The sequence below is a fragment of the Bos indicus genome, chromosome 14, assembly GCF_029378745.1.
Source record: "Bos indicus isolate NIAB-ARS_2022 breed Sahiwal x Tharparkar chromosome 14, NIAB-ARS_B.indTharparkar_mat_pri_1.0, whole genome shotgun sequence".
Lineage (NCBI taxonomy): Eukaryota > Metazoa > Chordata > Mammalia > Artiodactyla > Bovidae > Bos > Bos indicus.
Window position 1 is genome coordinate 23,879,788 of NC_091773.1, and position 13,835 is coordinate 23,893,622.

The 13,835-nt window shown below is 46.3% G+C and overlaps 1 protein-coding gene and 1 pseudogene across 1 annotated transcript; both read right to left on the reverse strand.

Annotated features, from left to right (window-relative positions):
* Positions 1-8,117: 8,117 nt before the first annotated feature.
* Positions 8,118-12,508, reverse strand: PENK (proenkephalin). The gene is made up of 3 exons (XM_019974121.2): positions 12,319-12,508; positions 11,745-11,885; positions 8,118-9,096 (listed from the first exon to the last, which is right to left on the reverse strand). Exons 2-3 carry the CDS (start codon positions 11,880-11,882, stop codon positions 8,443-8,445), a joined length of 792 nt encoding a protein of 263 aa, XP_019829680.2. The 5' UTR covers positions 11,883-11,885; positions 12,319-12,508; the 3' UTR covers positions 8,118-8,442.
* Positions 12,509-13,241: 733 nt separating this feature from the next.
* Positions 13,242-13,835, reverse strand: part of LOC109568217 (translation initiation factor eIF2B subunit alpha-like) — a 194,586-nt pseudogene continuing 193,992 nt past the window's right edge.

Genomic DNA, 13,835 nt, shown 5'->3' on the forward strand with positions numbered 1-13,835 from the left:
ACTATTTCTTCTCTGTCATTTTTTGCAGTATCATCTTTATTTTTAAATTGATTTTTATTGGAGTATAGTTACTTTACAATGTTGTGTTGGTTTCTACTGCATAGTAAAGTGAATCAGCTATATGCATTTATTTGATTCTTGTCAGTTAATTTCATTTTCAATTTTTAATAAAAAATTTCTGTGTTTTGTTGTGAATGAATTCCTTATTGTTAACTTTCTGTTACATAAAGCAATTTTTAATTGTATCTGGTCTAGTATCTATCCTGTTTAATTAGTTTTTTCCTAATAACAATATGCCTCATTTATTGCTAACATATTTTAATTTCAAAATTTCTTCCTCTTTTTTTATGGAAGACCTTCCTGTCTTTATCTCTTTGAAAATCTTGAAATGCTTGTAAAATTCCTTTTTAGGTGGTCTTAATATTTGCTTAATATTTGCTTGAGAGTGAAGTGATAGTAGTTGCATTTGTTGGGTTTCTTTTTCTTTTTTAAAAATATTTATTTTTAATTGGAGGATAATTGCTTACAATATTGTGTTGGTTTCTGCTATATACCAACATGAATCAGCTCTTGGTATTGCATGTTGGCTTTCTTCATGTTATTTTCTTTATATATTGTAGAATTTTGTAGTGCTACTCATGTCAAACCAAAGTATTTGTTTCACTCACTTTCCTTATTCTTACTTGTTTACGAGTTTTGGTTCAGAAAGAGAATTTACATTGGAGGTTTGAACCACTTCTCCACCATAAAGTCAATCTTATTTCAATAAATAGGTGGCTTTGCCCAGATACTGGTTCTTCCACTGCATCTACTTGCCCTTCCCACCTCAACTATCCAGCAGTCCTGGTCAGCAGTCTTGGCTTTTTTTTTCTTTTGGCCATCTTCAATAGATGGGCGAGACCTGCCCCTACTGAGGTCCTTGCAATGGACCCAGATCTCACACTCCCCTCCTAGCCCCAGTTATCATGAGATAAAGAGGAGGCTGCCTCCACCAGACTCCAGACTCAGAGCCTGGGAGCTCAGTTTGCAGCTCCCACTTCATGCAGTGTCTCTAATATGGTTCTAAGTTACATACAGGCTCATAATTTTCTGAGCATAATTATGTATTTAAATTAAAATGATTTACATATCTTTGCAATGAGTTTGGGCTTCCTGGGTGGCGCTACTGGTAAAAAACTCACCTGCCAACACAGGAGACTTAAGAGACATGGGTTTGATCCCTAGGTCGGGAAGATCTCCTACAGGAGAGCACAGCAACCCACTCCAGTATTCTTCCCTGGATAACTGTCTACTTGTTGAGACAAAAATCAACCACACAAATTAACAAATAGTTATAAAATGAAACAACATAGGGGTCGAACCCATGTCTCCTGCATTGCAGGTGGATTCAAGACAGAGCAGGCAGAAGTTTCAAACCTTGCCCTGGAGCAGTAGAGTGCTATATTAGACAGTTACTACTACATGCACACATGTATACATGTTTTTTTGTATAGTATAGGACAGACAGTGCATGAATATAAGAGTTAACTGCAGCATTTGTTCCAATGTGAAAAATTAAATTTCTAGTAGAATTGTTAAAAGAGAGCAAAATGTACATGTTATATAATATTATATAGTGAAGAAAGATTTACATGTTGATGTAGAAATACTGCCAAATATAGTAAGTGAAGAAAAGGTGGTGGAATACATAAAGAATTATTTTGTTAATACTAACAGTTAAAAAAAACACAACTGTGTATGTCCATGCATGTGTGTGTGTATACTCATTAATGAAAAAAATGTTAACTTAGGGTAAACATAGGACTTTTAATAATAGTTAAAAGTTATGCAAGTTATAGGAGGTGAAAGAAAAATTTCACTTTTAATATTGTACAGTTCTGCATTTGCTTGAATTTTCTTACAAAGGACTAGTCACACTTAGAACTACCTGAAATTTCCCCTCTTCTTTTTTTGTGGTTGATTGTCTCACTCTACACATTAGAATATAAGTTTTGAGAAAGCAGAGAAGTAGATGACTTCTTACTTTCTATAGCTCCTGGGCCTAGAATACTGTATACGCTGTAGAATATGCTCCATAAATGCTTGATGAATGAATAACTTGAGAAATGAAAAGGAAAAAAAAAAAATGTCTTGCTGGGTAAATTCTCTATTTCCCACCCAAATTCACCTAAGCTCCTGCCATCCGGCAATTCTTTAGCCAGAGTTGAATCTCTATCATCTTGATGCTGATTTTTTTCTTTTTCCTTTTTTTTTTTGGCTGTGTCCACACAGACATGTGGGATCCTATATCCTCAACCAAGTATCGAACCTGTGTCCCCTGCATGCAGTCCTAACTAGGGGACCACCGGGTAAGTCCTTTAATGCTGATTTCAAAGTGTGTATCTCTTCATGGCCTCTTCCCTAGTCTTAGCACTTTTTCTGTCCATAGAAGATCTAGCCTTTTACAAGAATGAGAAATTGAAAGGGGATTTGCAGAAGGTTGGCTCTTTTGGTTCCTGTCCTCAACTCCCCGTTCCGATTTCTTTTGTAGATCAGTCCCCCGACATGGGGAGACAGAGACCCTTGAATTGTCTGGGGTTCTCCAGGGAAGACAGCAGTGGAGTCTCCTGTCACCCAGCCTGGGTGCGAGGCAAGCACCAGTGATGATGGGAGAGGATGTCTCTGTAATCGGTCACCTCCACTGTATAATCATAAGAGATTTGATTTAGGCCATACCTGAATTGCCTAGTGGTTTTCTCTACTTTCTTCCATTTAAGTCTGAATCTTGCAATAAGGAGGTTCATAAGCTGCTCCACAGTGAGCCCTCGGTCTAGTTTTTGCTGACTATATAGAGTTTCTCCATGTTCGGCTGCAGAGAATAAAACCAATCTTATTTTGGTACTGACAGACTATTGGGTGATGTCCGTGTATAGAGCCCTCTCTTGTGTTGTTGGAAGAGGGTGTGCCTGTCCCTTCAGTGAAGGGGCTCCTTGAAACAGCTCTCCCATCAAAACCGCTGAGTCCCCTACAAAGTGGTCTGTCCTCCTCATCTGGCTGAGGACCTTCTACTAATGGCAGGGAGCCTGTGGGGAAACAGCAGAGACCGACAGGCACCCGGTGGGGAGGGCACTGCTGTAGCAGACACTCCACCTTGTGTTCCAAATGGGGAAGAACACATCAGATACAGCTTGAGACACCAGGTGAACTGCCAGTGATGCCCTGGAGTCTGTCTACAGGCAAGGTTATGGGCATACAGTGGAGATTGAAACAGGGAGATAAAAACTGTCCCCTGAGGAGTTCTTTACGTTAAAAAAAAATCTATTTATTTATTTGGCTGTTCCTGGTCTTAATTGTGACATGTGGGATCCAGTTCCCAGACCAGGGATCGAACTCTGGCCCCCTGCATTGGAAGCCACTGGACCACCAGGGAAGTCTCCTGAAGGCATTTTATAGTTTTTAAAAAATTCCTGCATTTATTTCGTGGTGTAAGGCCATTCACCACAGAGCAGAAAATAGTTAGGATGCTTCACTTGAAAAATAAATACATTTGAAAAGCAAAAGTGTAACTTAGAATACCCGAGTGGTCAATGGGCACATAAAGTGATGTTCGATCTCATTAGTAATTAGGAAAATGTAAATTAAAACAAAATTTACAAAAAGATAATATGAAGAATTGGTGGGACATACACTGCAGTTGGAGAAGGAAATGGCAACCCACTCCAGTACTCTTGCCTGGAAAATCCCATGGACAGAGAAGCCTGTAGACTACAATCCATGGGATCACAAAGAGTCAGACACGACTGAGTGACTTCACTTTCACTTACACTGCTGTTGCTGCTAAGTCGCTTCAGTCGTGTCTGACTCCGTGCGACCCCATAGACGGCAGCCCACCAGGCTCCCCTGCCCCTGGGACTCTGCAGGCAAGAACACTGGAGTGGGTTGCCATTTCCTTCTCCAATGCATGAAAGCGAAAAGTGAAAGTGAAGTCGCTCAGTCGTGTCTTGACTCTTAGCGACCCCATGGACTGCAGCCCACCAGGCTCCTCCATCCATGGGATTTTCCAGGCAAGAGTACTGGAGTTAGGATTCAAATTATACAAACTGTTTAAAAACTGGTGTGACAAGCTACCTTTGAACATATGCACATCCTAATATCTGGCAAATATACTCTTGATTATATTCCCAAGAGAACTATCTCACTGTGATGAGCAACACGGTCACAGCAGTATTTGCAATAACCCCAAACTGGAACCAAAATGAGCCCCCATTAATAATACAATGGATCTGGTGGTATTTTCAGGCAATGGAATACCATATGGCAATAAAAATAATGTACCAACGATGGCTCTATGCAACAGGATGACTGAATTCCATAAATATAACTCTAGCCACATAAATGGAAAGTTTAAAAATATGCAGATTAATCTGTGGTTATACAAGTCAGGAGAGTGTCTACCCTTGGGGAGCAGAGGTGTGCAGGCTTGTTCAGTCATGTCTGATTCTTCCACCCCATAGACTGTAGCCTGCCAGGCTCCTCAGTCCATGGGATTCTCCAGGCAAGAATGCGGGAATGAGTTGTCGTGCCCTCCTCCAGGGGATCTTCCCCATCCAGGGACTGAACCTACATCTTAGTCTCCTGCATTGGCAGGCAGTTTCTTTACCACTAGTGCCACCTGGGAAGCCCACATGGCCTGGTATGTCTAAGCTATTGCATCGCTCCCTTTGCTGATGTGATGTTTGCAGTCTAAGTCCCTGAGAGGCCCAGGTGAGGGATACCTGGTTCCTGAGAGGATGAGGTGAGGCATACCTTGTCCCTGAGAGGACTAAGTGAGGCAGAGAGAGGTAGAGAAAAGCCCAAGACCCACTAGTAAGAGCTGAGGGGGTTTAGAAGGCAGTAGCTGATCCTGTCTGGGCTGCCTCTGTGCTGGCGAGGCTGAAGCATCTTATGTTAACCTGTTCCCACCACCTAATGAGGCTCGGACGAGGAGAGTGTGGCAGGAGAGCTTCCCATCACACCACTAGCTGGGATTTCTACGCAGGCAGCCTGGCCGCAGAAGTCACAGTTTATCACCTCCTAGGAGGAACCCAGTGGTGTGCATGCTTAGTCACTCAGTTGTGTCCGACTCTCTGTGACCCCACGGACTGTATGTAGCCCACCAGGCTCCTCTGTCCATGGAATTCTCCAGGCAAGAATACTGGAGTGGGTTTCCATTCCCTTCTCCAGGGGATCTTCCCGACCCAGGGATCGAACCTGCCTCTCTTGTGTCTCCTGCGTTGGCAGGTGGATTCTTTACCATCTGGGCCACTTGGGAAACCCAGGAGGAACCCAGATCAGAACTCAGGCTTGGAGGTGGAACTGGGGAAGGGAAGGGAGGTGAAGGGGGAAAACAGGGCCAGGACAGGGATGGGGTGGAGCAGCAGCACCCTCTGCAGTACGTGGGGGTCATTCTCAGAGGCACAGAGTTTTCCCGGAGACTCTCAGTGAGCTGCGAGTTTGAGCTCATCTTACCCTGGACTCTAGCCCATCAACCCTAAGTCCTTGTCTGGGCTTGTCCTCACCCTAGGTTGAGGTTACGGGACCTAGAGCACCTGTGCTGAGCTCAAGCTGAGCACCATGGCCAAGACACAGTGATTTGTTTTAAAAGAGCATCCCAGGGGTCTCAGGCAAGCACCCCAGCACATTTAAATAGGAGTCTTGAAAATTCAAACTTTTAAGAGATAAAGCTGCAAAATTCTGATGATAGAAGCTCAGCCTGAAGGTAGGACAGAACAGGGGTATCTGGGGACATAGGAGCCCCTGGGGCACATGGGTCCCATTTTGTGTACAGTCGCCCTTGTTCACTGGTTAAGGTCAGCCTGGGTGGGTTTCTTGCTTTCTGTGATGTTCTGAGAGGAGCTGGTGGCCCCATGTTCACCTAAAGGGAAGGAGTCATCTCATCCCATGATCTTTCCCTTCTCTTCTCTCGCCTCAGTTCCTTCCCCGCTAAATGTTTGTGGCGTGCCCTCTGGGTCCTTAATTCACCAGCAGGTGTGAGGGGTGAGCAAATACGAGAGCTGGCTACACTATTACTGGGCCCTTGGCAGAGACACCAAATGGTGAAGCAGAGGCCAGGCATTGGTTTGTTAACCACTCTGAGTGTTTGAGCTCTGACTACACAGCTACCCCAAGCAGAAATAAAAGGGCTCCTCATAAAGAATGGTGGCTGGTTTGAAAAAAGTCTATCCATTTGATTACATTTTCTCAAACATCTTGGGTGAGATACCTATGTACACATATTGCTTTACTGTAACATAATAATTAGGTTATTATCAGGAAGGGAAGAGGCATGCTACTCTTATCCTTGGGTGTAGGCCGGATTTCTGTTTCTCAGATTTGGCAATCCTTACTTCCTGGGGAGAGAATTAAATGACTTCTTTATTCCTCAAAGGACTAGCCCCATGTCTCTCAAATCTGACCTACAGGTGGGTTTTATTTGGGCCACATGGGTTTAAATGGAATCAATGGCTGAAATGAAAAACTTGAGATGTTGTCGTGAAGATGGAGGTTTCAGATTTCTTTGGAAAAGTCTGGCAATACTGGCTGGCAGTTCCCAGGGAAGAAATTGACTCAGGCTGAATAGAGACCCAGGATCTCTGATGTGCTTTGGCCCCGTCATGTCTGACTGGTCCAGGCATGGATTTCCAGGGGCCTGCTGCTGTTTATCAGCTCCTTCCCAGTCTGCTTCACACACTTACATTATCTGCATCTCCAGCTCAGAAGGAGGTGGGTGCTGGCCTAGAAGAAGTTAGTTTGTCAAGGATGAGGGAGATAGATAGTGGGCAGGGGTGGGGGCGCTCGGTGAGTGGCAGGGACCTGTGACCCTTTGCACTGGCTGGGAGGATAGTGCATGGCTGTAGGAATGTCCCAGGAAGCCGGTGGGGCTGGATGCAGAGCGCGATGGCCCCACTGGATTGGAGCCTGCGGTCTTGCACAGCACTGCGCTGCAGAGCAGAGGCTGCTCCTCTGTGGCTAAGCTCTGATCTTGAGGGGAAGAACTTAAAGGAATGGATGAGTGAGGGTCCTGGGAAAATGACTCAGCAGACAGGAATTTAGCTGCAGGTGGCTTCAATTAGAAACACAAAGACGTGTTACATTTTTTGGTACCTGAATGTTGTCCCAAATGGCTTAATTAATGAAATAGTCATAAATCCCTTATATGATGAGAATTTGCCTTCCAAAACATTCATAGTACCTTGCCCGGGGATCTGGTCACCAAATCCCTCGATTCACTCATCTATCCATTCATCAGATATCGGAAGACCCACAATGGTTGTGACGTAGGAGTGGACAATAGTGAGCAAGATAGCATCTCCAGTTCTTCCGAGTCTTGTGGTGATCTGGATGAGAGATATGGAACTGGAGTGGAGAGAGGACATTGCTTGGGAGCAAGAAATTTGGGGTCTTAATTCCATTTCTGTCCTTCAACTCCTGGGTAACATTGGGCCAATGACTAGATCTTTCTGGGCTCCATTTTTCTTATTTGTAAAATAGGGCTAAATTATCTTTTTTTTTTTTTTTTTTATTAACTTCTAAAATACTTTGCTGAAGAAAAGAGACACACACATCTGAATGTAAAATGTAGATTTTCTTATACATAAGGGCATAGTTGGTTAGGCTTTGGTGTTCTTTATGGATGTGAATTCCAGAAATGAGAGTCACAATGCATTGTGTTTTCCTTCAGTGTCTTCACTCATCTTTGATTTCATATTGTTGTTGTTGTTTCAGTTGCCAAGTCGTGTCTGACTCTGTGACCCCATGGACTGTAGCCCACCAGGCTCCTCTATTTATTGGATTTCTCAGGCAAGAATACTGAGTGGGTTGCCATTTCCTCTTGCAGGGAGATCTTCCCGACCCAGGGATTGAATCCACATCTCCTGCACTGGAAGGTGGATTCTTTACTGCTGAACCACCAGGTAAGCCCAACATTTCGAATATAAGGAATCAAATGAAAAATGTTTTTACAGGTTTGGCTGTAGGAAGAGGAGGGGACCAGTAATGCTTCTGTCAAAATCAAATGGTTTCACTGTCTCTGAGTTTGCGATTTGCTGGGGAAACTGAAGGGCAAATGAAACCTCTGAAGGAGAAGAAACTTAAGAATGTTATGCAGTTGGGGTAATGGGTTTATTATATCTACACACAAGTAGGCATTTATTGGCATTGTGTCAAAAATAAAGGACAAAGTGATAACAAAAACTGAGCATGGAAACAAGACAGCTGCAACAGACCAATATTTAAAAGCTTAAAGATTCTCAGAACACAGAACCTGGGATCACAGCTTTCAGGTTGTATAGTTAATTATCTGGACTCTCAAGTCAACTATATAATGCAAGCGACATGGGACAATACAACACACCAGCGCAGCAGTCTTTCACTGGGGGTAGAGGAAGGCTTGCTGGGGCTTCAGGTCACTGATGGGAAAGGGGATTAAAATCTCATAAATCCTCCATATCTTTTCTCCATTTCAGGAACTTCCTTGGAGTAACTTTCGCCTTCTTCCTCGGAGGGTAGGGGCTCGGCGAAGCGCTTGAGGAAGCCACCGTACCTTTTCTGGTAGTCCATCCACCACTCTGGACGACCCACTCTTCTCATGAAACCCCCGTATCGCTTCTGCAGCTCTTTGGTTTCATCTTCTAGGTGGGGGCTTCTCTTTAAGCCTCTCATGAAGCCCCCGTATCTCTTGCTCACGTCTTCAGCATCACTGCCCTCCTGGTGGAGGCTCCCCTCTCGCTGGTCCCCAGCTCCCAGCAGCTCCTTGAGCAGGTTGGAGGAGTTGCCCAGGCCGTCATCTTCCTCTGCATCCTTCTTCATGAAGCCCCCATATCTCTTGCCAAGGACCTCACCTCCATTTGCCTCTTCTTCCGCTTCCAGGGGGTACAGCTCATCCATTTTCTTCATGAAGCCCCCATACCGCTTCATGAAGCCCCCGTACTTCTTAGCAAGCAGGTGGCTCTCCTCCTGTTTGCTGAGGGCACTGGTGGCATCTGGAGGAAGTTCTAGTTTGGTCAGCTGCAGAAGCTCCTTGCAGGTTTCCCAGGTCTTGAGAGAAGGTAGTTTCCCTTCACATTCCAGAGTGCAAGCCTGGGGAAATAATCGATTTAATGACAGAAGAGGCTTTTCTGATTTCACTCAGTGAACACATTTTCAGCCCCCACCACCCGCCCCACCGGGCCACTCTATGCTTGCTTTGATGAAGAAACTCCCACTTAATAATCTCATTTTTCTTACAACTTTTTGTTGTACTGAACAGGCAGATCGAAGGAAAATCAGAAGGGGAGATTGTGGAGAACTAACTGAATCAAATTAGAATTTGTCTTCGAATTTTAACAGATTGTACTATGCTGTACTATTGCTATATTGTAAAGATATTTTCCCACCCAATTTTAACCTATAATTTTCTTAGCATTTCAGTTTTTTTATGGTTCTACTTATAGAACTCAGTTACTAACTCTTGATTTAGACATAAAAACTAGGCCTTTTCTTGAGATTTAAAATATATTGGTATATTACTTAATATGAAATATATACATATCATTTTTCACAAAGAAAAGCATTTTATTAGTGTAACAAAATTCTGGTAGAGTTAATCAGCTCTTACTAATTATTTAAGTTTTGTGTCTAAGAAAATTAAACACATGCACAAATAAAAATCTACAGATCTAATAAAAATAATGGTGCTATTTTATTTTTGACCTCTGATTAAGAAAACTAACCATTATTAAAAATTTAAGATGTTCAGATTTCAAGACTATTTCCATCCTAAAGTGAAATTCAAACACTCCATTTGCCAAAAATTTATGTTGAATATTTTGTATACTATTACCAAAAGGTTATTTTAATATTGGCATTCCTTAAAACAAATAATGGCAAATAACTAGAATAACAGTCATTAGTACAGAAGTGATATTAATTTATACCTTACAGCCTCTCTCTCTCATGCTCAGTTATGTTGGACTCTTCGTAACCCCATGAACTGTAACCCGCCAGGCTCCTCTGTCCATGAGATTTCCCAGGCAAGAATACTGGAGTAGGCTGCCATTTCCTCCTCCAGGGCATCTTCTGACCCAGGGATTGAAATTGCATCTCCTGCATTGGCAGGCGATTTACCTGCCACTGGGAAGGTAATATCCACCTGGGAAACTGATATTCCTACAGCCATCTATACATTTTTTGTATTATTTATCATACTTTGTGTTGGAGAGTAAATTCAGTTTGGACATCAGTCATGGCATGGCTGCTCATTATTTTTTAATCCATCATAGAATGAAGTGCAAGCGTCTTTCACATGGTGCAAATTCCACAATTATTTGTTACTTGATTTTACTACATAATTCTAGCTAGGCAAGCTTATTTCTCATGTATCTTTTCTTTTTCTTCCTGTTTTTTTTTTAATTTGTCTTTTTCATCCAAGCTAAAATTTCAGAGCTGCTGTAATTCTAACAATATAGTGGTTAACAAGCCATTTGTCACAGACAAAATAACTATCCTATATGCAAATCCCAAGAGAAAACCAATCAGTAAAACACAAATAAGAAAGAAAAATATGGATGCTGGGGATTGTCACCTCTACTAAAGATGCAACATTTTTTCTCAGAGTTTAAATATAAGACCTATTTGTCAAATGGAGAGGATGGCTCAATCCAAATGGAACAAACAAACATTTAACCTGAAACATACTGTCTTGGGTTCTGTAGAATCCTTCCCTTAGTGATTTTCCCTGTTTTGTGCATCTAGGTAAGAGAATTGCTTCAGAAGGTCTGGAAAGGCACTTGACTCTTTGGATTAATACATATGCTCTGCCTAACTTTTTAAGTCATCACAGAATCTCAACAAATTGAGACAGGGCAAATGAACCCTTGGGGGAGCTAGTTAAAATGAAGCTTCTTGGGCCCCCACTTCAGCGATTCTGAGTCCCTGGGGGCAGCAAGAGTGATTTAGGAGCATCGGATTACCATTAGAATGACAGTTCTTTTGAACTTAGATTCATTTCTCCCAACAACACCAAGCCCCAGTATAATTTATCTTTGCATCATAGGCCACCTCTTTGGACTCTCTGTGCCCCTTTCACAGCCAAATTAAACTGTTGTCTTACTAGTTTAATTAATAAAATGTACTATTAACGATAGTACCTTCTAGGCAGAACAGAAGTTGAATTTCAGGGGGACTCACCTGTAGAACAGTCCCCGACCCATCTCTCCTGTCCACTGCATTCTCCCTGCCTCCTCTTTATCCACACCGTCCCGTCCCCGCACCCCCCGCCCCACCTCTCCCCACAAGATGAAATTCAAAGAAAGAGGGCGAGATTATCACTTAAAAAACTGTTATTTGCGGGAAGGATGGGTTGATGCTTGTGTGCGGAAGGGGCCCTAGGTGGGCTTTGTGAGCAGGTGGGTGACTGAGCATCTTCCCTGGGGCAGGTGAGGGGGACAGCCGGTGCTCTCCGAGGTCCTGAAGAGAGAGAGAGAGAGAGAGCGCGCGCGCACCAGCGGGGCGCCCACCTCCCCGGGGTGAAAACGAACAAGGTTTGCGCGGCGACATCGCCGCCCTTTCGGTCCCTAGCTAGTCGCGGGGACCCGAAACTCAGAGCCAAAGCGGGACCTTGGTCAGCGTTCGGGGAGCAGTCGGGACACCTGGGTCACCTGGGGTCGGCGCCGACTGTGAACACGGCGGGCCCGGGCTGTGCGCGCAGGGTCCGGGTTAGCTGCTCCCGCACCGCGCGGAACACTCACCAGCGGGTTGAGGTCGGTCGGGCGCGCCAGGCGGTAGCTGCACGTGGCGCAGTCCTGGCTGCATTCTGCCCTCACGGTCGCCAGGAGCCCGGGGCCGAGCGCCAGCAGCCAAGTGCAGAGTCCCAGGAACCGCGCCATGGGCTGCGGGGAGAGCGCACAGAGCTTCGAGTCTGTCCGCGCGCTCAGCCGGGCCCTGGGAAGGACTCCGAGCCGGGCAGCCGCAACTGGGGTGAGGGTGCTTCATCGAACCAGAGCTCACGGGACCCTCTTTCCTGCCCTCCCCCGCCCACCCGGGGGACCGCTCCGATCGCCTCTCGGTTCCCGAGTGGTCCCTGTGGCCCGGAGCCTGGGGCGGCCCCAGGCACTGGCTCTCTGCAGGGCAGGATTCTGGAGGGGACTACGGAGACCAAATTCGAGAGCCCGGGAGCCCGGGGAGTGGCGACATTGACCCGGGTCACATACAAGGAGCGGAAGAAAGTTGGGAGACCCCATGCAATGCAACGAGGAATAAAAGGCAGCTGGCTGAGAGCCCCAAACCCACGCAGCAAGGTGGGCTTCGGCCGAGTTCACTCACGTTGCCGCTGTTCGGGGCACGCAGGTCGGTCGTGGAAACCGGGTCCGGGGCGACTCTCGGCGAGGGGAGAGCCAGGAAAGCGGGCGGGCCTCACTCTCGCGGTCCTCGGTGTCGCCGCGGCTGCAGCGCAGAGACGGGTCTCCGGCCTCGCCAGCCTCCCTCGCCGTCCAGGCTGCGGCGGCAGGAGCCACTTTATAATTCGTCCGGGAGCGCAGGAGGCGAGCGCGCCCCAATCGCCGGCGGGCTGCTGTTGACGCAGGCCCTACGCCGGCTGAGCACCGCCCCCGCCGGAAGAGGGGTCCCGGCCTGGGCGGGGGGACCCGCGTGGCTGCGCACCCCTCGGCCGGGTGACACACCGAGGCAGTTAGGAAAGTTGGGGAGAGGGTGCGATGAGATCAAGTCCCCCCGCGTAAAGTCACCGCAATTGCCTTCCCCGGGGATCGCGCTTAGCATCAGAGCCCAGGTGGGGGTTTAGCGGGTAGATAGATTGATTTAGATTCTGGAATGTGCTGGAGACCCTAGGAGTAAGTGCTGGGATTACCCCGCCCCGCCTCCTCCTGGAGCGCCCCCGCCGTCCGGGTGGGCATCCGGTACAGCTGTCCGGAATGTCGTCACTTGTCCACCCATCTGTCCCCAACGCACTAGACTTCTTGCTGACAGTAAGGCGCGTAGTAGGCGCTCAGTTAATGGTTAAGGGAATGACTGAAACTTTCTGGGAATCTTAACATCTCCGGAGGGCGCTTTTCCTTTTTGCGTTAGTGAGACCCCCTTGCCAAGCGCGCACGCGGTTGCCAAGTTCCCATGCTTCGGGAACGACTTTCTGTCCGACCAGAGTGTCCTGGGGGATTTAGGCCAGTGAGAGGGGGTACGGGGTTGGGATGGTCCCAGGACCATCCATTTCAGGAACTAGTAGATTTTTGCAGTTATCTTCTGGGGAAAATCTGGGACTGTGATGGCGAGAGAGCGAGGTGGGAGGACTCGGTGCCCAGGGCGTCCCGCGCTTGGGGCGCGTACCTCGGCTTGACTGGGAGGGGGTCGCGGTGGGCAGCGCTGATGGCGGAGGCGCAGGCTGTCTCTCAACTGAGGCCCGCTCGCCACCTTGGCTTTGCGGAAGATTACCAAGATGCAACCATTTACCTTGTCAGTGTCCCCATTTGGAAAATTGGTACAGAGGTAATGGGACAAAATAGGGCCGAAGGCTATCCATAGTGTTCCGGAGAGACACAAATGAAATAATGGACCAAAGCACTTAGCCTTAGCAAGCCTTAAGAACGTGCTTCTAATCCTGACATCCATATGTCTTTAGGTTGTCTATCAACGTATCTTTCGTTTATTGTTTACTTATCCATCCATCCATCAACCATCCATCCTTCCACCCACCCATTTTCCATCCATCCATCCTTTCATCCATCCATGTACCTATCTATCAATCCTGGTCCTAGAGGGAAATCACAGAGTCCCAAAGCTGGCAGAAGGAGAAAGTATCCCAGTGCTTTCCCAGCCAAAGCGCCGTCTGC